At 40.4% G+C, this 26,135-nt stretch overlaps 2 protein-coding genes across 2 annotated transcripts in view; both read right to left on the bottom strand.

The window, feature by feature from the left end:
* Positions 1–14,169, bottom strand: part of crebbpb (CREB binding protein b) — a 30,897-nt gene extending 16,728 nt beyond the window's left edge. Inside the window, 4 exon segments of the mRNA XM_051074140.1 lie at positions 1,147–1,314; positions 4,348–4,416; positions 4,418–4,977; positions 13,273–14,169. Of these exon segments, the coding sequence (XP_050930097.1) occupies positions 1,147–1,314; positions 4,348–4,416; positions 4,418–4,977; positions 13,273–13,357 (882 nt within the window). The 5' untranslated portion in view covers positions 13,358–14,169.
* Positions 14,170–15,523: 1,354 nt separating this feature from the next.
* Positions 15,524–26,135, bottom strand: part of LOC108886159 (adenylate cyclase type 9) — a 32,759-nt gene continuing 22,147 nt past the window's right edge. Inside the window, 10 exon segments of the mRNA XM_018680848.1 lie at positions 15,524–19,685; positions 19,687–20,191; positions 20,489–20,512; positions 20,760–20,902; positions 21,049–21,208; positions 22,394–22,602; positions 23,251–23,353; positions 23,550–23,806; positions 24,239–24,349; positions 25,911–26,083. Of these exon segments, the coding sequence (XP_018536364.1) occupies positions 18,846–19,685; positions 19,687–20,191; positions 20,489–20,512; positions 20,760–20,902; positions 21,049–21,208; positions 22,394–22,602; positions 23,251–23,353; positions 23,550–23,806; positions 24,239–24,349; positions 25,911–26,083 (2,525 nt within the window). The 3' untranslated portion in view covers positions 15,524–18,845.

Genomic DNA, 26,135 nt, shown 5'->3' with positions numbered 1-26,135 from the left:
TATCAGGGTGGACAGCCTTAAACAAATATCTTAGCATTCATGCAATTTTCATTTTTGGTTTTGCTCTGCAAAGCAAGGAAGCAATGTACACAATGGTTGCAGCAATATCTTATCAGACAAGCTGTATGCTGACAATGTGTGTGGGCTGGGTGAGGGGTCAGGTAGGCAAGGTTAGTTCCTTGTCATACTCACACAATCTATGAGTGTAACAATCAGTAAGCTTGTCGACTAAACATCTGTGAAAATTACTACAGTATTTGTTTAGATTTGTTTGTTTTATTATGTGGTTCACCAGTCGTGTGGAGAAGCCACTGGCTATATTTACATGTGTATAATAACACAATCCATATTAATAAAACAAACTGTCCTAAAGCAAATTAATATAACCTTCTTAATCACAGTATTCTATTATGTTATCACTGAACCAATTTCCACTATTAATGTGGCAACTGTACAAAATGTTTAAAGACTGTTAGATGTATTCTGACAATCATAGACCAGAAATGGCATGACAGAAAATGTAATAATCCTATAGTGCATCTTTCAGGTTATTTGCTTATGAACATCATTTTATTTTGGTGGCAATTTATTCCAATCTGTCGCCGTGCCTGTTTTCACTATACAGCCAGTACAAACAAGTGTTCTATCTAAACCTAAACCACAACTATATTTTAAAAGTACTGAATATGCCTTATTTCCAACACTTAACACTATACAAAGAAAACAATGGGTCCTATATGGCAGCATATCAATGTTTCTTTAATCTCAGGTAACTCTCATGAAAGTGCAAGTCCAAGAGCGAAGTTAGTACGCATACTTCAATAGCTGCAGACTGTATCTTCATGTCTGCAGAGTACATGGTGTGTGAAGCAACAAATGAAGCATGAACCGAGTCTTAAGGATAGCACATTAATTTCAAAGAAAAAGAGCATTACAAAAAAAACATGCACACTATGAGTGTGCATTGTGTAGCAGCAGTACATTTACAGTATCCATGCTCCTATACACAATTATGTCTTTGTGTTGTATTTTATCCCTTCAGGTGCAACACACTGATATTGGGGATACAGATCAACATAGAGAATATGTAAGAAAAAGGTGGTGGGACAAATATCCACCATTTTTTAAGATATGAGTGACACTCACCATGTTTGGCACACTCCCAGCTCCCTTCAGCTCCGCAGGGAATTGGGGCAGGTTGTTTGAAAGGGCTGTCTTGTTCTGGAGTTGTTGAGCATTGACCCCCGCTGCCCCCATCTGCTGCACTCCAGCCTGACCATACTGCTGGCCAAATGGAGCTCCTGACATCCCCATCTATAGTGAGCAGACAGGACAGAGGGTGGTCACAAGGATATCATGCAGCATACCATCACAGCAGACAAATCTTTTTACTTCTGCGCTGAGAGTGTGTGTCAAAGCTTACTGAACAGCTTTTAACTTTGAGAATGCACAGAAATTTTGAGCTGAAATGAACCAACTCTACTCCAGGAAGCTCTATCATAACTTCATCAGCGTGATCTGGTGCCTCAAGTTCAAAAACCTTTAAAAGCTTAAAACTGAGGCATCCCTAGGGGTCAAGGCAACAACCAATTATTCAATAAGGGCATAAACTGCATAAAAATATAAGAGACCACTAAAAGTGCCACAAACAAAAAAGTTGTAATAAAAATCAGTAGAAATTATTACTGGCACCAGAAAGAGAATAGTTAGCTTTCCTGTTAGGTCCTCCAAAAATCATCCCCATCTCTTAAAATGCCTCAGTGTGCATCTGTCTGCTGCCTTTGCCTGCCTTTCTCCATGGTGGCCAAAGCGGCAGCCTGCTTTGCTTCGCCGGAGGTTCCTCACTGCCAGCAGTGCTCAGGCAGATAGAGCAAGCCCAGCCCAGCGGAGAGAGAGAAATGGGAGGAGACACACAGAGAGAAAGACCAGCTTGCTCAACAGCTGAGTAGAGCACTGCGCTGCTGCCTGCCCCTCCCCCTCTGCTGCACAGAACCACACAGATGCTTGCCTGCTGCTTCCCTCCCATTCACACTGCCTCATCCTACTCTCACACGGGTTCTCCCACTTGATGATCTGCACTTATTACAGAGGAGTGTCACCAGGCTAGAGGACAGCACTGTCGCACAGAGAGCCTCCAGTGCATCCCCTCCTCTCGGCATGTCCTCTTCTCTACACTTCTGTCCCCTTCCCCTGTCCCTCCACCCCCACCCTGCCTCCCCTGGTTCAAAAACAACATACAAACCAGCTCCTCTAAACACAATTTACAGCTCCATTATTAAAGGCCAGAGGCCCAGAGAGAGATGACACGTGCCAGAAGGGGCAAAAGAGAGATGAAAAAAAGAGAGATGAAAAAGAGAAGAAAAAGAGTGAAGACAAGCAAATTAAGACTTTGCTAGTTAACAAAATGGCCTAAAAGACTGCTGTAAAAATTGAGTAAGGTGTAAGTGTTATTTGAGAGATGACTCAGATCAATTCTTTTCTGCTCTACTGTAGCTTGAGTCACTGACATCTGGTGTGATCTTTGACTTTACATTTATTCTAATAATGTAATAAATATTTTTCCACTATAAAAACTGCAATTAAACCTTTAATTATTAAAATATCCAATTGATTTTTCAATTTTTTCATTCAAAGTGACATTAATTGAGACACCATGACTCTTCCTCAGGCTACAGACAAAAACATAGACCATTCCATCACTAGCACATCCCTATTACCTATCTTGGTTGATATGGGTAGAGACGAAACATGGAAGAAGAACAAACTAATAACACTACTAATAATGAAAAGGCCTTGGCCTGCAAACCAACAACGGATAAGGCAATTTACTCAGACATAGCAATTTACCTGCCATATATGAACATTCTTCTGCAAATTCTGTTTTTAATTTTAAATGTCTGTTGAAGTGCCAAACTCTGATAGGAACAATCAAAATTCATCATATGGTTAGGTAACAGTGAAGCCAGTTACATTTTTCCTGCTCTCAGCAGAAAGAAACATGTTGCAGCAAGACAAGGTAAATATGAAATATCTGTCATTTTATCACACACATACACAACATACAACCAGGTTTAAATCTGTGTCCTCCTCTCTCCCAAGTCCTCCTCTCAAACACTGGCCTAGCGTCTAATTGCGATGTAAGGCCATTGGTTTCAGTATTGAAAGAAATATAAAATAACTCATCTATACACGCTTAGATTTTATAACAAAATATTGTCAGACATCTGTATGGGAAAGGAGGGAAGGAGGGGCTTGTTTCATGTGGCCATGTCTGTTGAAATAATCTTAGTGAGAGCTAACACGCTGGTTTAACCTTGGTTTCCTGTCAAACCACAAAGCCCTGTGACTCTCAGACATTGGGGGGGGGGGCATTTTCTCACACTGAGCACTTCAAAGTGTGCGAAAATAAAGATATTCATTACCAAATACAACCGGCAACACATCATGGAAATTATTCACCATTCACAAACAAAAATGACATAGTTTCACTGTGTAATAGCACCAATGACACGACTGCAGCTCTTGTTGTATTTATTTTGTTCGTACTCATTCTCAGATTAGGGAGGCACAGGAATGCGGTAATAAACACGTCAGCATTGATCTGCTATGAAACTCTCTGCTGGGCCAAGTTAGGCCTGCAGAGATTGATGCACTTGACTGCAGATTCAAACCCCTCAACTGATTGTCTGCTTCCTCCAGCAGACCCAGGAAGAACAACAGATCAATACATTGTGAGGGGAGATAACTGACGACAAGCCAGCAACAAGACTAGGCAATAAAAATAATATATTGCTTATACTTATCTGGATTAAAAAAATGAGAAACTCTGAAATGCTGTCCATAAGGTATATTGCTTGACAATAACAGCCTAATATGTTGTGGGCTCAAACCTACTTCTTATCTCTCATATAGCAGGCCATTAGTAAAGCACTGCCCATTTCCTATTTTAAAAAAATGCACAGTAAGGTTGGTTATGTTTACTTAACTCACCATATGATATTGTTTCAATGTCAAAGGTACATTACAAGCTCATCTACACAACTCAAGTACTGACAAATAAACCAACAATGACAACAACTCTAAACATAAAGAACTGCTGTGGATAAATAAAGTAAAAAGATCTCTGCTGCCCTGCTGCACTATTTATTATAAATCCAAGTAATTACAAACCTTGACATGTCAACATTTGATATATTTGTAACTGTAATTGTGATGACTGTGCTGTCTTCTGATGCACAATTAGTATTTTATGTTCTCAAAAAATTATGACCTTTTATGCTCTGTGCCCCCTGTGTATTTTGCTATGCAAAAAAACAGTCATTAATTAAGTTGAGTATGGAACCTCACCTTATTCATGTTTCCAGTTTGCTGAGCATTCAACGCATTATGTGCACCCATCTGTGGCCCTCCTTGGGTGAAGTGTCTCTGCCAGCACGCTGCCTCCAACACCAGGTCCAGCACCCACTTGTGCCCCCTGCATACCTTGGCCTTGGTACTGCATGCCGGCTCCAGGTCTCCCCCGTCCTGCCGGTCCCAGAGCCCCATTCATCACCTGTCCTGTCTGGCCCATGACCCCGTGACCCTGCCCACTGTTCAACATGGCCTGGTTGAAGCCCATGCCTGTGCTTCCATTGCCTTGTCCAGCTGCAGCACCTCCTTTCTGGCCCTGAGGAGACTGGTGATTGGGGGAGCCTTGCCCCATTGGACTTTTACCAAGCACAGCGCCTAGCTGGCTTCCCACCATGCCTCCCTGTTGGGGACTGGCAGAGTTGTGGCCACCTGCCAAGATGGAGGAACTTCCTGGTCGCAGGAGCTCAGACAACTGCTTGTGTTTGGCAGCTGCATCAGGAACAATGGAGTTGAGACCAGGACCCCCTCCACCTGGACCACCGTTAGATGACATTCCCATTCCCAGGTCTCCATTGGGAATGAGCTCATCTGGAAGGTCATTTTCCAGGTCAAACAGAGACACAAGATCTAAAAAAGAGAGAAAGGGAAATCAGAATTAGCTATCATTACTGTCATGACTCTGTTACACAGTAACAACCAAACAGAATAAGATGCCACCACCAAGAACAACTAAGGTATTAAGTATTAAGGTATCATTACAATCAGACTGGTGTGCAAGTTAAAGTTCAGTTGCCAGTTATTGCCAATTTCAATTTTTTTTTTTTTTTTTTCAGATTTAAATTCCTAAAGCATTCAAGGCATCAGTTAAATTTTGCTGTTGCTCTAACTGCCAAAGACACACAAGTACAATACACAAGTATAACACATCTGTTGTACTTGTGTCCTAGTACTTTCCACCATCTGATGGATCAGGGAGAAACCCCTCACTCACAGACTGCTTCTTTGACAGGTCCCATGATCAGTGGAAGGATTTAATTAATAAAAAGAATCAAATAGAATTATACTAAAATCACATATCTTCTGTGACCAAATTCTGTGGTGAGTCTGCCTTGCTTACATACCACAAATGAACCTTATGGGCAAATGCACCATGGTCTGACTGAACCAAAAACATCAGGGGTGGCAGAATCCCAAATTTCAAAATGCACACATTGTTAAACAGTTTACTGGTATATCAAACCAGGTCAACCACAAAAATGAACTGATTTTGTGATGGTGTCATATAAAGCAAGATCTGACCAGCTGTTCATTCCAAAATAAACCAAGCCTGAACACCATATAAAGGTAGAGATAAGAAAGCGTATGTTTGCATTTTACAGTGCAGCACACACTAGAGACTGACCAACAAGGCAGATAAATCAGACAATATTAGCTCATAGCCAATATTAGGGCTGAAACAATTAGTTGACATAATCGAAGACGTTGATTATAAACATCTGTCAATGTGTTATTTTAGAGTTTTGACACGTCATATAAGACCATAAAACCCAGAGGCTTTGCAAGAGGAACCATGTTCACTTGTTACTGCAATGCACTACAGGCGGTGCTGGGGCCAGTATTGCTTCCATTGAATGTAACGACCCCCCTCTCTCCCAAGAAAAGCAAATAAAACTGTTTCTCTGCCCACTTCTTGTCTCTCATGCATCTCTTTGTGTGTGTGTGTGTCCGCACATGGGAGCAGAAGAGCTGCAGAGGAGACGGGTTGACAAATCAACACATTAAGAGCAAGAAAAGCTCCAACAAGTGTAAGTCTCTGCAAAATCATAGATGGGCAGACATCGACCCCAAAAGTCAGAAATGTCAGCTCAAAATATCAAAAAAAATAAATAAATTCATTTTCTTATTTATACGTGCTATCTGCTCACAGTGGCTGTTGAGAGGCTAGCTCTAGTCCTCACCTTTGACATCTATATGTAGCAGTATAGATATCTGACAACCGCCCCACATCCCACTCCAAGCTCAAGTGTGCAGACTTGAGCAGTAAAGGTCCTGTCTGGCAAATTTCTTGGTTGCAATTGTTAAAACAAATTTCAGGGAATTTCATTAAAAACATTTCTCATGTTTTTAGTTTCATAGGAAATTCTATATTGATATACCATTACCAGACTGCTATCTGTATCATCCTCAAAAATCCTGTATTGATCGGGCTATAGCACATGCAACAGCAAGTTTCTTTCTACTAACTTCACTGATACGGTGGAGAAACATGTGCACAGCTATGTTTAAAAAAATTATTTCATTTAGTGTTAATGATGCAAATAATGGTTACTCATAATATGGATTATACGGTGTCATGCCCCAACCTTATCAAGGCTTGGCTGCAGGTCCACCCACTCTGGCAGTGAAATCAGAACTCAACTGAAACTTCAACTCTCCAGTTTGCAGTGCACACTGCTTATATGAAAGCTCATTTAGCATGTGTTAATATGATCCAAAACCCTTCTAGTACAAACACAGCCAGACTGAATGGGCGAAATAGCTTGTAACAACTTGTTACATGCAATGTACATGTGCACCTATGGCAAACATGCATGTGCAGAGAATTGCACTAAAGCAGTTCAGTCCCTGCTGTAACAGAGTAAAGTAGAAAAAAAGGGCAAAGCTTTTTGCTCTGTAGCTCAGGGCACTCTTACGGCTGTGCAGAAAAAGTAAACATGAACACTCAACACACAGAGAACATTAATAGAACATTAATGAAGGTTACAGTCCAAATCACGCGTCTATGCCAAGGTCCTTCACGTGCAGGTGAGAGTGTGCCCCTGTATGTCAGCCAATAAAGATTTTACCAGCACAACAGCCACGCCTCCACACACGCCTAGCTCGGTGTCTGGGGCCACTGGGTTTGGGTTTGTAACGCTGGAAAGAAATACAACCTGTTTCTCAATGAAAAATGGTGGCAATTAATATGAGCTTAAATATTACAGCCACAGGCTTTAAATGAAATGCCTGAGTTGTTAGTGCTTAAGGTTAGAGCAACAAGTCTCAGACTACAATAAGAGGCATGGATGGTGCATACTTGAGAGCAAGCACCTGTGCCTTGTCTGAGGTCTATTCAGCACTAAGATTGATACCACACAAATTTAAGAGGGAGAGGAAACTCTGGAGGCAAAAGCCTAGCTTAAGGAGACAAAGTGCCTTCAGCATAGTGATTCTTTTCAAAAGGCTGAGAATATGATTTGAATTTGCTTATTATACAGCTAAAATATGATGAGCATACCTAGTAGCAATTATATGCCAAGTAGTGACAACGGAAGCATCCGCTACCCAGAGAATCCCAACACTTGAGTCACACTATTCTCACCTGAAGAGGACATTGCTGCTGTCGGTTGTAATTCACCCAAAGCTTTTCAGCAGCCACATGAAAATCTTCAATTAGACTCTTCAGTCTGCGAGATAATAACAGGCTATGCAGCAGGCTGTTGCTGCCTTATCCAAGCCAGAGAAAGATGGGATGGAGATGGAAAGAGTAAGATGCTCCCCCGTCTCTCTTTCAATAAAGAAGGAGCAAAGTCACTATGCAATCACAACAGTGCTAAAGGGACATTAGATTTATATAGAACCAGACTAAAAATGTGGAGAAAGAAGTGTGCAGCTTCTGAAGAGCACTGCTAAGCACGGTGAAAATGCACACAAACAGGTATTTATGCCACTACTACCAAGACTCCACAAGCTGGTCTGTTAAAGTCTTTAACCATAAAAAAAGACACTTGAGACAAATATAGATACTACAAAGTTTGACTACAGGTGGTATGAGAATACACCAAAATTTAGGGCCTCAATGACTGGCAGAATAAATTATCATATATTATGCATATCAACAAAATGCAAACTGCCTGAATGACAGTTATGTATTTACTTCCAGTGTTTCTCCATGTGCAACATAACTGAACAAATGCTCATTTCATTTGATTGGACAAAGCTTGAGTGACACCTTTTTGGCGTGTCTTTAAGCTGCTTGACATGCATCCAAACTTACAACAAGTCTCATCACTGGAAGGCTTTAATAGTGACACACTGCTACAGATAGTACTGGGGTTGCATCAAAACCAGGTTAAATCTGCTCATCCACCTTAAACTAGCCTTTTTCGCACTCGAAAATTTTGCTTTTAAAATACACTCCAGAGTGGATAAATCTAAAAATATAGTGGCTCTGTGTCCTCCTACAGTTCTGTTACACAGTTCTTATTGAATGCCAACCCAAAGAATGGGGAGGAATACACTGTTCTGCTCCTTTTCCATTGTTTTATGTTGTGAATGTGGACTGAGGACTTTTGTAAGACCTGGTGTAAACTATACTTTCACATTCAAGCTTGTTCAGAAAGCTCAATCTTAAATTTCCAAATCAGCCATAGCATAGACATGGCCTCAGTGTTCCCATGCAACTAGGGTGAACTTTTGTTTTAAATGTTTTATGTTAAAAAAAAAAAAAAAACAATGTGGCACCCTAGAATTGGGAACATGTAAAAAAAAAAAAAAAAAAAAAAAACTTACATTAATCAGACAAAATTAGCAAAAGAAAAATGAAGAAAATTTACTGCCATGCTTGAAAACTGAGGAAACACAGTGTTGTTTGCCCACATTTTTGATTGGCAGTGCATTTGTAAAACCTTTAGTATGGTGCTTTATGAGAAAAGTTGTGATGACTTCAAGATGTGCAAAATTAGCAGCATACTACACTTGTAAAGCTGGGGCAGCAGTCATTTGCTGCACCATATTTATGAAAACCACAGCCATTCAAAGAAAATGGCAAGGAAAAAAAGGGCATGGCTTCATGATCTTGGAAGGCAAGAAAGCATTTTTTAAGGTTTTGCAGACAGAAACAGAGATGTGAATGAATGAAACAGCTCATACTCTTGTTACAGAGGACATTAGCATGCTGTGGATGTGTGAGATATGAAGGTTAATAGCAGAAGGAAGCACAGGGTGGAAGTACAGAGAGCTGCAGGGCAGGACTGTTTGGGTTGGCTGACTAGCACCCAGTGCCACCCACCGTTCTCATCATCTCAATCAGTTCCACCTCAGCTGAGACACTAGCCGGCAGATCCAGAGTATTTTCTGCCAATGCTTCACCATGCTGGTGAAAGGCACCATTTTTACGGTTGACCGTATGCGAACATCTGCTAATGCTTACATAGTTGAATAATGCTCACTCAGGGGTTGGTGATCATACACACAGGCGAGACAGAGGAGGAGGAGACCCCGCTAGGTGAGCAGTGGCATTGGAGAGTGACTGCCCATTTCTCACCTCTGGCACCAACACGCCCACTCAGCCATACAAATGAAAACAAGCTTGACACTTGCCTGTGGCCATAGAGGCAAACACAAACTGACACGAGACTGGAGAACCATAAAAAACAGCACAAGAAGACACACATTAACATAAACATCAAAGGCTTGCTGCTAATCTGTGGCTGTGAGCGACAACTCTGTGTGCATTGGTTTGGATGTGGCGAGGAGAAATGTCTTCACTATCTGTCGGACAACCAAAAATGGAAAGGCTTTACCAATAACAAACGTGACTGAGTAAGGCAAATCCATCAGGGTATATTGCGATAATACTACTTTGCAACACATCTGGGAAAGCATGCAAGTGCCATAATGATTTGAATCTTAGCAGTGACTGAATTTTGAAATATGCAATGTTAAGATTTAAATGGGATTCAATTTATTGTGCTGAAATCTAAATGGTCTAAAGTCTTAAGGAGTTGTGTGATTTAAAAAATATTATTTCCAATACATCTGTTTTTTTAGGGTTCAAGATATCTTTGTTTTGTAAATGAATGTTCTACATACAGATTTCCAATTCAAAGAAGCCGAGTAAATTGAAATTAAGAGTGCAGAAGAAAAGCACATAGTAGAGGAGCTGGGCGGCAAACTGTAAGTTCTTCACAGATCTGCCTCCCAATTTTCTCAGAATTAGAGCTTTTTCAACTCAAGAAAAAAAAACTGTGCTTATCCTCCCATCTGCAGCCTGGCACTTAAAATCTTCTCAGTGTACTTAAGACCCTGAGCCGCATCCAGGACTTCAAAGAGAGCAGGTCTACAAGAGAGACTGTGCAATGTCGTTCTGAATACATGTGTTTGTGTGTGTCAGCTGAGACAGAGAGAGCTTTTGGCAGCAGTGGGGGAGGAGGCCTAGTGTCGGGCTGCTTTAATGCCCAGCGAAAGGTCCTGTCACCCTTCTGAAAGGATGCGCTACCTTGGCTGTAGACTGAGCACTGTCAGACGGCTAGATAATGCAGCCACCCGCAGACACCAAGACAGACCAAACAAAGAAACTTCTCAGCTGTTTCTAAATGGCAGACAGATGTTTCCGATCTCCAGTACAACTTAAATTAAGCAACTGTGCCCGTCTTTGTGTACTCTCTAGAAGATGAGAGTTAAGAGGTGGCTGCAGTGGTGCAATCTCATCGCCCATGCTTTTTCAATGCTCAGTGCTAGCAACTGCAAACCTATGTTGCGTACACTGCAAGTATACTATATGCAAATTCATAACTAGGATGTGTCAGCACTGCTGCTGGGTGGATACTTATAACTAGACAGCTGATAAAGATACAAGCTGAATTTTAAGCTTTTAAGAATAAGTGAAAGTGGTGCTCAATAGTTTCCCCACCATTTTTCAGGCTTTGTAATTAAAAAAATAAATAGTTTAAATCAAAAATATACTCATATAATAAAAGTGGAAGGAGCTTGCTGTGAAGTTTTTCAAGCAAAAATGCCAACTTTTTTTTTCCTGGTGTCAGTTTCTCCAACACATAATTTTTTACTTTTCTCTTTTATATTATTGTAACTGAATATTTTGGGGTTTTGGACTGCTGGTAGGGAGAAAATGAAACCTCTGAGGATGGAGAAAATGTAATGACATTTTATGGATGAAGCATGTCATCAATCAACAATGAAAATAATCATTAGTTGCAACCCTTCTCTAAAGACACTGTCTGGTCATTTTGTCTTGCCCGCTAACCCGGCCACTCAACACCTTCCCCTGCTTTCCCCTGAGAGGTACATTAAAGCCTCCCACTCATATAGACCCAATGGAATTGCAGAGTCAACTTTTCAGGTAGCAGTCTGTTTGACCATGTAAAATGGGTTCATATATGATATGGTCCTGGTTAGACAAACAGATGCCAAAAGTTTATTTAAAAAGTCACTGAGAAGTTTTAGAGTAACCAAAATTTTGTAGCCCTGGGGCAAGTTTATCAAATTATTATTAGTCTCATTATCAATTTTGAACTCCAATAAGATGGGTAGCAGCTCCAAATCCATGGTATCTGAAAAACTAGGCACATATTTGAAAACATATTATCCTTAGTTTGTGAGACACAGATTTTTAGTTCTCAATTCCAATCCAGCGATTAGGGATGCACTGAGGGAAACTAATGAAATAATGACTTACCTTTCATTCACAGATAAGCATAACCCAGCAATTCTCCGAGAGACTGCTAGAAATTTTTAAAAGGGCTTATATTAGAGCTGAAGTCTTCCCCAAATGCACCTGTTACATGCCCAAGGGTCTGGCTTCCTTCTAGGACTATCATAATGGCTGATAACTAGAATATACAATGGCCACTATGAAATTTGTCTTATCTATAAGATTCTATCCTGAAGAATAAATGACTATAAATAAACCTCACCAAAAAAACAATCCTGCAAATACTGCTGGGTCAACCACTAACCACCACAAATCAGAGCTTGAACAACAGAGGGACACCTATGTCCATATAAACCTTACAGATGTATTGAGAAGGTGGTGTGCAATTAGCTGCTAACTTAAGTAATCATGTAATGTGCTAACCATATAATATGTATACTTGAAAAATAAATGAATAAAGGGTCACTTTCCTTTTAAACAGTCCAAATCCCCCATGTAACAGAGCAAAGTTGCTCTGCAGGTTAAACTGGTTAAAATGGTTCCTAATACTCTGCCTCATCATGGCAGCGGTTTTTCTCAACTCTTGAAATATATTACTATGCACATTTGCTAGCCAGTTAAGTTGGCAGTAGAGAAGCTGGATGTTGGCACAAAACAAGTCTCCCACTATACTTTCTCAGATAACTTTTAACGTGGACCATTCAAGCTTTTTGCTGAATGAAATAAGGGCTGAACCTGACCTAGACGTGAGAGACTGTCAATCAGACAACAGAGGTGAAAGTGCTTGTGCTGTTTAAAACCTGCACTGCTTAAGTGTCAAGGAGCAAGGCACTAAATCCAATCCAACTCCAGGGGTTCAGGGGCAGCATTTTCCTCTGCAATGAAGAGTTTCTCAAAGGGGATGACAAAAATGTAATAATGCCAGGTTTCTAAATGTGAAGGTGCCTTGAGTTTATGCAAGAAAGAACTGGTCCAAAGCAAGGAGCAAGGGAAAAAAGGAACCCAACACTTTAAGACCCCTGCAGACATAATGCAACCTTTTATTCACCTGCATCTCTGAGATGTTACGATGGTTAAGCATTATGATGTTTTTTTTTTTAAACTTTACTTTTAACCTTACAAGACAGAAAAGTTGGGCGCAAACTCTCACTGTAGGGCAACTGCAATTCTCGTGTGAAGAGGAGGCAGATGAGTTTGCAGTTTTTTACACTAAATGCAGTTTATGGTATTTTTTGTCACCAGTGGGATTAATCAAAAAAATCTTACAGGGACTTTATGTACAGTTTTCCTGTGATATGTGCACAGTCCCACTTAAGTGGCTGATGGGCTGACCATACCGTAGTCGTTTTCCTTAATGGTGGATATATCCATCCTCTTAAAGCAGAAAAGGCTGTGTACAGTGCACGTTTAACAGACATTAAATGTTATTGCAACTTGGCACGTCCTCTCCGTGAGTATGCTACAGATGTAAAACCATATCCTGTCCTTACCTGGGCCGTCTGATCCCGAGAGAGGTGAATTAAGCTTGGGTCGCTTTGCAGTGGGGGGTCCGACATCCAGCAGATTGTCAGCCATCCTGGTCGGCAAATATTATGAATGGATGATGATGCGGGAAAATAACAGCAGGATCTGTCCAACTTGTCGGCCTATGGCTCGTAACAACTAGTAACTTTTCCTAACGTTGCGCGTAAAAGAGCAATTTAACTGTTTTTTTTTTTTTTTTTTCTTGACTGGCAGACTGGCGAAATGCTGCCTGGAGAAAATGGTTTCAAAAGAAAGGCAACAGCGCCACGCTCCGCCGCCGAAGATCACCCCATGATAATCCAACACCCAACACCCACATAATTATCCTCAATAATTACGTCCAAAAATTATTTCAGTTCGAGAAAAATAAATAAAAATCAATCATAAAATATTACACAAAGCGTAAGAAAATCCCTTTCTCCGCAGATCGCCGGTTTCACGTCTGTACAGAATCATTTTTTTCGCAGTCGAAACAAACGGCCATAAAATCTATTTTGGGCTTAAATAAAAAGAACAAAATTCAAAAAATATTTTCTATGAGGTGGATTATTTTTCTCGTCGCTGTCTCCCGGTAAATACAGCGTCTCGGGACGGAGATACGGCGAGAAGCGGCGCTCTCTAAAAGGGAAATCAAATATACAGTGGGCTTTCGAGACGATAAAAACCCATTTAATCCTCACATGTTTGCATTAATTCTCATCAGAAGAACTAACACTTCGATTTTCTGCACGAAAAAAGCCGTTTGAGTCCGGTCTGGAGAGCTCCGATCGGTTTTTAAAATTAATGCTCCCCCCGAAATCCCGATTCTGAGCCGCGTCAAGATGGCGGCTGTTGATTCCTCCGATACAAAAAAAAAAAGTTTTTTTTTCTTCCCAGCTAGACTGAGGGGGGAGGAGGGGGAGGTGTCGTTCTATGACGCCCTGACGTAAACCTGTGTGTCCCATCGTGCGTCATGTGGACGTACGTGAAGTTGCCTCTAACCAAAAGAACAGAAATTTGCTGTGCCCTACCTGTTTCAAACATTAGAAACACATCACAGTCACTACCGCAAAGAAAGCATTCATTTTAGAGGAAGAAACAATGCATTCTTCAAGTTAACGTGCAAATAGCGATACTTTACAATGCCTTTATTCCTATTTTATTACCAGTGGTGGAACGTATATAAGTGCATTTATCTAAGTAATTTTAAGGTAGTATTACTAATACAATAAAGTATTACGGTTTTATTCTCTTTTATTTATTTATTTATTTATTTATTTTTTGTTACTGGCAAATATAGCATTTTACTTTTAATTTCACCTATATTTATCTGACAGCTTTTGTTTTTCTTCATTCAAAACATTAATCATATTGTAATTCCTTGCTATATTAGCTTACTTAGTAGTATAGAAAGTAGTTGCATTGTCTCCACATTGACCAAGTACACCAAAGCAGCTAACAGCTTCCTCCAAAACTGCACATTACATCATCACCCATCATCTCCTTACTAATACACGTTAAAATGTTTTTTTTTTTTTTTTTTTCAGATGTATATTTTCCATGAGTATTCATGTATGGTATTTTCACACATTATATAGTTATATTAAGCTATATACATCTTCCCTGGTTCTGTACCAGGTCCAGTTGCTGGACAATTGAAACAAATTATTCTTGGTAGAAGCACAACAGTAGTTCTATTTCATTATCTCAAAGTACTCATATTTTCCTGAGAAGTCCCATTCTTTAAACACATATACTCCAAATACTCCATTAGAAGTAAACAATCTGGAATCAGTAGCTTTCTAAAGTGACATGAAAGCACACTGCAAAATGTGGGCTTACTTAAATTATTAAGTAATTATTAAGAGTAAAAGTACTCATTACCCATAACTGACCTTGTTATCTTGAATCTATTATTAAATTACAAAGTCATTAACATGTAGGCAGCATTTAATGTTGTGGCTGGTTTGGTGTGGACCTAATTTCCACTATTTTATATTATGTTAGGTAGTTTAATGCATGTAAAAGCTTAATCTGCAAAAGTAACATTGTAAGGCAATGGAGTAATATAGTATAAAATACACAGTGTAAAAAAGGAATAATCAAGTTAAGTACAAGTACCTCAACATTCTTGGCAACTTAAGACCAGCACTTGAGAGCATGCACTGATTTACAGTCAACCACTGGTAAACACACAACTGGATTAAGTGTACAAGCTACAAATTCAACAGGACAACATTTCCCAGCAACTGACTTTATTCAATTTTAACCTTCACTTGCATACCTATTAGCGTGCTATATACAAAAACATTTCCATAGAAAGCAATAATTCATTAAAACCTGCCTGTAGCAGGCTACTGAGATACTGCCTACCTGCAGACATCTTGTAAAGCCTCATCCATTTTATTTGGCCAGTTTGATTTAAAATAAAGAAAAATGAAATATGTATTGATTGAAGCCTTACTGTCCTAGCATGTTTTTGAGATGAGAAAGTTAACTAAAATGTACAGGTCACATTCCTGCTAAGATTAGAGCATCCCTTCCAAAACACACACACTACCACACAATTCTACAAACACTCGTACATTTTTACACACATGCAGGCTAACAGAACACACAAATATTATTCCAACATTGTTAAAATTACCCAGTTCTTTAGACTATTTAACACTCTAGTACATGCGCTTATATAAATAATAGAAAATGCTCAGATACTATACAATATAAAGGCATACTGTACATAAAAAGTGAGTGCCTTGTGCAAATGTGTTTTAACAGTGAGTGTACGTATTAATGACCTTTCTTGAATGTGCACAACACAACGAGCAAATTAAGAAGAAGATAAGACCTAACATAAAAGGAAAATTCATGAGATGGTAATGACACTCTTTGGCATCAAAGTTTTCCCCATGTGTCATTCTCCTGGTTCAGAATGTCACTTACATCTCAATAAATCCAACTAAATCAACACATAAGCTCATTTATGCAGTGAAAGAAAAAAAAACAATCAGATCTGAGTTGACACCCTTATCTTAATGTTTCTGTTTGTCGCAAACAACACAAATCCAGAAAAAAAAATATTCAGAGTTTATATTCGAAAAAAACAACACATTATTAAAAAGAGATTATCAAATTACAAAGCAAAAAAAAAATAAAAAATAAAAAAATGAAAGAAATATAGTTTATGCACACTCAAATATCATGACCTCTATTAAGCACTTAACCTTGGATAATAACAACAATAGTTATTCTAAGCATCTTTTTATTGTAATAACACAAACACAAATCTTGGGCTGGTACAGGAGTTGTGTGCTCATAAGCGAAAAGAAGCTAATTTTCCCTATTAAACCAGTGATGTTTAGCTCTTATTATTGCATTTTAGACAACCACAACTCTAACTGAACAAAAAATACAGTACGAAATGGAGGGTCAAATACAAAGAAATCCAAAAACTGCAATAAGGCCAACTAATGTAGAATATTATGTTTGGTACATTTAGATTTAATTGTATTTATTAAGAAAAGGCACTGCTCAAATTGTATTACCTTCAAGCACAAAAGTAAACATTCCTATAGCGTTAAGTGTATTTAAGTGTCTTAAGAAAACCAACTTAGAGTTGAGAGTGAAAAAAAAGAAGGGAAATCAAGTCCAAAGTTAAAAGGCACAAGCTACCCTAATTTCCCACACAGACAACAAAGAAAACAAATTATCTAACTATTAGGGTAATGCTAAATGAGGCATGGTAAAAGAGGAGAAACCGGTTCTTTGTTGTTGTTGTTCTGCAATGTTTTTATTTGCTTTATTACTTAAAAGTAGTGATTATGAAATGCCAATTTAAAAATATGAGGTTGTTACTCAGCTGTTCAGGATATTCAAATGTTAAAAATAAGACACTGCAGTGGATTTTATGGTCATTCTTTTTTTTGCCTCTGAGCACACAATCCTTTTTGCTAAGAAACAATAACAGCAAGAAAATGTAACAGCAACAGATGTATAGTTTAAACAGTTTGATTTCCTTAGTAATCTAACATAACGACATGAAATAATTTAAGTCAAAAAGAAAGGAGTAATAACACCTAGGGAGTCATACGAGACACATTTGGTGCACTGCCTTTGATTTTACAGTGCTATTACATTAAGTTCCATGGCATTGCAAGACTGAAGCAGCTAACGCATCCAGCTGTTTGCATCCAGTAATGTCTTTCAAATCAAAAGAATTAGAGAGGGCAGCTTCACATGAACAGTTCAAGTTTTGTGTAACAATAAATACAATAAAAGACATTTAGTTTTGATTTGTGACATTCCACTTTGATTATCCATGTCTTAAAAGCACTATTAATTAACACACAGTGTAATCCATAGCAAACCTAGGCAGTTGTTTTCTCTAATCTATCTAAAGTCACAGCTAAAGACACTCTACAGGTACAGCAGTGACTTGTAGGATCCATCGAAATACTCATCAGCACTAAACACAACCTGACTTCCCACCAGGGCCTGGATCATGGGGGAGGGCACAAACACTAGTAGCAGTTAGCCTCATCCTTGGTACTGTTGTTGCAAGCATGCTGATTAAGTGTACGCCTCACTACTGAGGCAATACAGACATCTCAACTGAGGCCAAAGAAAAAGCTGCCACATCAGCAAACAAGATTTTTTTTTTTTTTGGACTGCGTTCCTTAAGAGTTTGTCATCCTGCAGTTTCACCAAATAACTCATAGGCACCTCTCCTCATTAAACCTTGCATGATCTTACTACACAGACACATACAAACACACACTCAAGCACACACACACTGTATGAATGCAAATACACTCACACGACATGCAGCTTGGCCTCGTCTGCCCTTAGCCTGTATTGATTAGTCTGTGCTGCTCTCATGACGAGTTTTCTGGCTTCCATGAAGAACATAGAAACAGGCATTGCTGCATTTTAGTGCAGATTTTACTAATACATATATTGAAGTAATATCTTATTTCCCTTTAGTCGGCAAACACTGTGATTCTTCTCACACTGTTGTCCATATGTAAGTTCAACTTTCTTAGCTCTTCACTGATAAAAGGCAAAATATCATAGCAAAACATAGTTTACAAAGTAAGATTGTAACAAAAGCAAAGCATTTTTTCCAAAAAGTTTGCTAATTTACAATTTTCCCTTTATGTTATTCTTCCCTTACTCAAAAAGGCTTAGTCTACACATTATTCTATTCTAAAGGCACTTAAAAGACATATGAAAGAAAAAACCAAGATTAAAGGTGTAAAGATAATCAAGTAAGTTAATGGGAGATGATGGGATCTGTAGCAGGCAAGAGAAGATTCAGAGTCAACCATCACATCTTCCCATTTCCTCTCTGTTCCTGCCTGACACTCTCTTTGTGGTCCATCCAGCACCCTCCACTGATAATATCAGCCAATGAGATTTACATGAAAAACAACCCTCTCCCTGGCTGATGCAGAGAAGAAGCTTGTGGGTGTTTTGATAGGACCAAATGTACAGCGATTCTACAAATGCCAGCTGGCAGGAACAAGAGCTTAAAGGGTAGACAATTTACTGTAGCAAATTCTTAAAGTCTGGTTAACTCCCCAACATTTCTGTCATCCTCATATTTCTCCTTCTTGATGTCTTTCAGGGACTTTGTTGAACTTTGGGATGTATTTTGCTGGGCTGAGGATGAGATGCTGAGCTGTTTGTTATTTGCAGAAGAAGAAGGCCCTTCTAGATTGGTAACCGGTATAGATGTCAGGCCACTGTGAGACATAGATCGTCTGGCATGAGAAATCTCTGCGGAGGGGCGTCTTTCACGGCTATCCGCCTCTTTCTCATGACTAAGCCCTGTGGTAGTAGAGGAACCAGCACTGGCACTAGGTACCATAGTGTTAGTACTGCTTGCAGTCATGCTGGTCGTGGGCACCATGCTGGCAATTTCATCAGTGGGCGAGCGCCCAATGCTACCATCTACTTGTGCCCGGATCTCTGGTGAAACTGAGAGTTGGTACTGAGGCACAGGGCCACTGTCACTGCTCTTCGGGTAAAGGAAGGTCTTCATCTGGCCTTTTCCCTTCACATTAACTGTGCCACGGTAATCAAATTCATAATCCATGCCACTGAGCACACAGTAGCTCTCCTCGCTAACCTGGACACGACACTCCACACCTGTTGTATCCATGCGACTGGCTATATTGACTGTGTCACCCCAGATATCATAGAGAAGCTTAGTGGTGCCAATAACCCCTGCTGTCAGAGGACCATGATTGAACCCAATGCGAAGCTTGAAGCCAAAGCCCAGCATGTTCTTGTTGAAGTCATCCACCACGCACATCATTTCTAGGGCAAATTCGAAAAGAGCACGGAGGTGGGCATGAGGATGTGCTGCATCTGCACACTGCTGCGCGTTGAGACCAGCCTGCTGCCATGTACGTGGCACCAATAGTCTTGATCTTTTCAATATTCGTGAAGGCAGGCTTCCGTAACAGCTCATCAAAGTCACCGATTAGCTCATTGAGGACACGGTAGCACTCCTTGCCTCCCTCATAGCTTTCCTCATAAAACTCACTGAAGTTAACAATACTGGCGAATATTACACCCACATTGTCGTGGTTCTTGGAGTAGCTCTGGGTGACCTTTAGCTGCTCTGCTACATGGATTGGGATGATATTGCGAAGCAGCCAGTCGGCCTGGTCCCTCATGTTCTGGATCTTGATGCGGTGTTGATCAGCTTCCACATTGCCGTGGTAATGCAGGCGGTAACTGACCTCAAATTCACGGTTAAGAAACCAGACCAGGAGAAGGAGCAGGAAAAAGGCCACACAGGCCTCAGGGCCCAGCAGGTCCTGTGGGTAGGGCTGGTCAGGGTCTACTGGGTTGTCTGATATGATAACGGAGCTATTAGTGTTGTTCTGCCTATCAGACCTGGTGGAGAGTGAGGAACAGAGAGACAGACATAGGGAGGGACAAATATCACAGCAATTAAGTAATCACAACTACAGAAGTTGCATGCACCTCACTAAAATATATTTTTTTGACGCAGGCAAAACTTTATCAAAACATAATTAAATGAAAGCACCACAGAGGGTTGGTGCCTGGACACCAACCGTAAACTGCAGTCTCCCTAGTTTGAGTTTGGCCATGGCCCTTTGTTGCATCTCGAATAAGGGCATGATACATAAAAGTGACACTAACAATGCTAATAATAATTATTGTACTTACCAGAAAAACAGACTCTTAGCAACACTGGAAGAGACGAAAAACAAGTGACTCCAATTAATACAACAAGTACATCCACACACATTCCAATCCAATGCATACTTCTGCTCTTTTCTTGAAATTTCAATGAGGGACTCAGTATCATCACATTATCTCTACACTGTTATTCAACACACAATTTAATTAGGACATTGTTTTTTAAAATATATTTGTGGTCAGTAAGTTATGTTATTACATTTCCTTCATGTCTTCACATTGAACAAGTATGGTGTACCTGCAGGGGGAGCTGAACAGCAAGGCAAGCAGTCCCAGTCCCACCAGTGTTGCTAGAGTTGAGCGCATCCAGTAGCTTAGCTGGCAGAAATTGCAATACTGAATGATAGCTATGATGACAGCGCAGCAGATGAACATGGTGACCTGAGGAAAATAAGAAGCAGAGAGCAATATTCATTAGTCAAAAGACCCCAGCAGTATTAAAGATCATCATTAATGTAAATTATACTGACTCCAGGCACAATAACTCCTTGTGATCCATTTCTAAATAGAAAAAGCTTAAAGTCCACCTGGATGGAGAGATGCATGTCACAGGTGACATGGGAGAAGACAGCCACAGCAGGCAGGGACACCAGGACAGCTCCTATAAAGTGACGAGCTATCCAGCCTGAGATCGTCCTCATCAGCACCCGAGTGCAATTCAGCGTACTGTCCAGGTAGAAAGCCATACTAGAGAGGAAAAAATAGGAAGCTGTGTTTGATACAGATAGCTTTGGATTAGTGTTTATGTGTTTATCTGATACTTGAGCGTCCTTTTTGACCCCAGCCTGATTCCACCTTGAATAATAAGCTGATTCCAGAACTGATTGTCTACACCTTGGTTTGTATTCACAAAGCTTCTAAGTATGACTCAAAACAAAGGGTCAGTAAACAACCTGTTAGAGAAGAATACGTATCAGGCCACCCGATTAACATAATACAAATGAATTTACTTTTAAAAAAGGTGTCTGTATCTTCTCGCTCCAGACTGTGTATTAATTTTACTCTGCGTTACACTCTCAGCCAAATATGTATCCGTGCCAACATTTTTCTCTGCTGTTTCTCCCCTTGTCCATCTTTGTCTCTGCTTTCCAACTGCCAGAATACATTTGAAGTATACTTTGCGGTAAGCACACCACCAACTCTATTTTCACATTAGAAAGCAAAAAGCACTTGCCCATTGAGAATATGTAATTATCATGTAAACAAAATTTCCTTACACATAAAAACAATTTCCAAATGCAACCATCTGGTGATTTCAAGCAGGTAAAAGATAATCCACTTAGCCCAAACACAAACAATACAACAAAACTCAAATTACTTGGGGGACACTGGTCAGGTTGTTCTTACCTGTGGAGCAGCTTAAAGTACAACAAAGTACAAAATTCACCACCATTTATTTTTTTTAGCAATAAAACTCAACTATATAATCAATGCTGAGTAACCCGCCTTTCCTCTCTCCTTGATACTATACTCCATGAGAAACTTTCAGATGAGGCAGGAAGCTGTCACATTCATCTTCACAAAATATAATTAATTGCTCACCCCTCTTGAAACTCCAGACAGTTTCCTAAGCCTCCATTCTTTTAGATTAAGTAATGGACATTTTGGTGTCAGATGTGCCACAGTAAATCAGAGTGCAGTTTGTCATAGCTGAGGTGTTAATCTTGGCAAGTTGCGCAGTTAGGAGCAGCTTGCAAAATGTCAAATGTGAATTAAAGAGTCAGCTAATAGCAAAAAATTACCCTAAAAACTAAAACAGGAAAAATCTAAGTCCCAGCCAGATGCAACAGTAAATTCGTAATATGTCTCACAGGCTGGATCTAACCCACAGGCTAACTGTTAAAGTCCCCTACTGTGTACTCGGTATCTCACCGTATAGAAAACAGCAGAGCCAGAGCCTCCAGTGAGGCGACTACAGCTGTCAGAATGAGTGCTGGTATGGACAGACTCTGCTGGGTGACAAGCGGTTGAAAGAAACAAGCCAGTGAGAGAGCCAGAAACACTAAACAGCACAGCAGCATGTCCAGGAAGGAGCTGAATGTTGGACTGGCAAAAGTCTGCACTGCTGCTTGGGTCTCCACCTGGGAGAGAAAGAGAGCAAAAAAGGGGAGACAGAAGCAATGAAATGGAGAGCAAGAATATAAAAAATCTACAATATTATTTAATTGAATGATTTAAATACGTCTAAACTAAAATCTATCCCAATTCCTGTGCAAGTGACTGATATTCTAGACCCAACAATGTAGCAACAGTTGCAGTCATGAGATTGAAAATGCACTTCTGAGGATACACCAGCAGAGGGCATCACAGCCTAATACAAAACTACTATTAAGGTCCTGCAGTGATTTCTCTTTGCCGCAGTTTTGACCAGTCTGGTCATAACACAGTCCTAACAGGCTTCCTAGACGAGAACCAGACATTCATGAAAACACAAGCCAGCAGAAAGACAAACACACACAAATACAAACAGATCCATGTTCACATATGAAGACAGCAGAGATGGGATGACTGGAATCACAAAACAAAACTCTGACTGTCGGACCACAGGCAGACCAAAGGCAACTATGTTAAGCTCACAGCGCATATAGATAAAATCAAAAATAAACAGACACACTCATTACACAATCAGACATAGAGGGACCATTAGGTCACACACAAACATAGCTCATATACACAAACACACACATACACACACACACACACACACACACACACACACACAAACACACCTCCTCCTGGTAGCTTATCCGGTAAGCAGACTCCAGACTCTTCTCCAGGAAGGTGAGGCTCAGCTTGTTTATGGGAGGTTTGTAGAAATAGTCCTTCATAAGGCTTTCAAAGAAATAGAGGAAGGTCAGTGGAAATCATGTCCAATTGGAATTTGAAATGTTACTATTACTTACCTACCGAAAATCAGATCAAAACTTCACATTAAAAACAGAGATTGACCTACCAATCAACTGTACATTATGATTAAATATTCTGATTTGGTTAAGACATGTAGTACATGTACTTAGGTCATTCTCACCTGTCCTCTTTGATAACATCCACAAAGTGGGCATCACTCCTCTCTCTGAAGTTCTTGGATCGCAGCGGGATGAGCGCTGAGTGGTCCATCCCCATGGCTCCTCCACTCCAAGTTTTCTTTTCCTTTTCCTGCAGCATCTCACACAGTGACGTCTGGCTGTTGTTCAAGGCTTCAAGTCGAGGACTGAGCAGGCCGTTCAGAGCCTTGGGGCCGCGCCCCACAGAAACCACTGGGGAGCACTTCAGATTTGAAGTGTCCTGGCAAGAAAAGGGGCAGTGGGGAGATAAGTCCTAAATTTCTAAAAAAGGTGTGATGATGGATTTTTGCTTTGGAAGTAGGTCAGCAATAATAAAAAGTAGTGTAAATATGAAATATAGTGCTTCAGAGTGTGCTACACTCACATCAATTTAAATGCATGTCTCTGTGGCACACTTTAACTGGAACTCATGGAGTTCTATTTCTTTGAACTATTTTTGAGTCCTTCTTTTTGCTGCTGGGCCTGAGGCTATGTAATCAGAATTGGTTCACAATGCCCTAATATCTGATGGAAAAAGAATGATGGAAAATCTACTATACCAGACAGACACATTGACAGCAGAAGACTCTTTTCAAACTAAAAAGTCAGACATTTAACATTTTAGACTGACAGTATAGAGTCTCATCTGTTCAGGTAACAACCACATACTTACCTTGCTGCTGTTGGTCTTGTGGTCATCATGGCAACCGTTGAGTACCACTCCTTCCTCCAGGGTCTGATCCTCTGCTGGCATGAGGACCACACTGCAGGACAGACAGGGAGACTGGTGGGGTGGGGAGCGGGGCAGAGATTTTGGGGGTGGAGTACAGGAGGTAGATGCAGCATATGGGGGCAAGGAGGAAGAAAGAGAATTAATAAACCGAGAGATACAGATCAAGGAGAGCACATGAGCACAGGAAAAACAGGAAAAGATGGCAGCGATCGAGATCAAGAGTCCTATGGGATGACAAAATGACAAGAGAAATGCCAAAACACATGAACCAGCTGCAACCAGTGTTGCAGTGGCAAAAATGCAAAACATGACATTTAAACACAAAAAGTGACAAGTCTTCCTTTCGTCTTACAAAATTCTAGTGGCTTAATATTATTTATTTCATTGAGGATGATGCTAACAAGAGCAGCAGCAGGAAAAGGAGATAGAGAGTAAACAAGAGGCGTAGAGGAGGTCTGCACGAGCTCAAGGTCTTTATTTCCATCCCACTCATCCTCTTCAAACAGAATGGAGAGTGTGAGTGTGTGTATGAGAAAGAGATCAGTGTGATATACTGCGCTGTGACTGACCATGACATTGACATGGGAAATGTGATGTAAAGTATAGAAGCCATAACACACACACATAAATAGCTCACACCTACACGCTACATTTAACTTGCAAAAATTCATTACCACACCTGCCCTATGAATCCTTTCACACAATCAAATGTCGTTGAGCTTTTTTGAAGATGCTTGAGTGTGAACTGCCAGCGTGAGCCGTATCTGAATTTGTGTGAGAGCCGCACAGAAGATGAAAAGCTGTACATGGAGTCATCAGTTGAAGGCAGAGAGTCTTGAGAAGGACTTCCCATCTTTCTACTCTGTTAGTTCATTACCATATCAAGGATCCCTACTGATTCCTGCCATCATCCTCTCCTTACTCCTTTTTTTTAAAACCAGCTATTGCCCCCCTTTCCCTCCCCCTTGAAGGCAGAGCTATGGAGGACATAATGGATGGATCATGTTCTGAGTTGATGAGCACTAAGGGTCAGTTATTATGTAGATGGCCTGCTGGGGAGAACAGCTGTTATTACAGGCTAATTAATAAAATCTCACTGTTATGTTCTCTTTGTTCTTTATTAATAAGAATTTAATGAGGACTGAGGTGTTAACACAAATGACACATGAAGGCATGTGTGTGAGTGCATGCATACAGGCTGCATTGAATGTGAAGAGGGAAAGCAAAGCAAAAGATGTTCTAACCACGTGAGGCACCAAAGGTTAAATCAATCAATTACATGGAACAAACAGAAAATTTCAAATGGATCGTAATGACATGGATGAAAGCCCTTTCCCTTTTTCTTTTTCACATTCCTAAACGCAAGACAAAAAGAGGCTCCTTGCACGCAAAAAATGAAAAAATCTATTAAAGCTTCTGATACACCCACATAAACAAAAGCACACGGAGAGCGAAAAGATGAACTTCAAAGAGGCCGTAGCAGAACATGCAGCCCAGTGTTCTTCCTCAGGCAATATAGATGTGGACTGAGATTTTCCCAAAAATATATTTATTTCCACAACACACATGGCTGATGGTTCATATAATTTGCTATGAGATAACATACACTCACCTTGGCTCTGTCAGGGGCCAGGTTGCCCGCCGAAGGGGCTCCATCAGGTGTGTGCACTCTGGGCGTGGGACAGCGAAGATCTGCATGCTCCGGTCCAGCTAACCCCAACTGGGAGCAGCTACAGTGAGAGTGTGGCTCCACCTTCCTGCCAGAGATCAGGTAGGTTTTCAGGCCTGGAGAGACAGAGAGAGAGGGGGTAGGATGTCACTGACAGATCACTTTGAG

Source organism: Lates calcarifer, linkage group LG11 (genome assembly GCF_001640805.2).
Source record: "Lates calcarifer isolate ASB-BC8 linkage group LG11, TLL_Latcal_v3, whole genome shotgun sequence".
NCBI lineage: Eukaryota > Metazoa > Chordata > Actinopteri > Centropomidae > Lates > Lates calcarifer.
The sequence above is the reverse complement of the archived record's forward strand: the minus strand, read 5'-3'. Positions and strand labels throughout refer to the sequence as shown.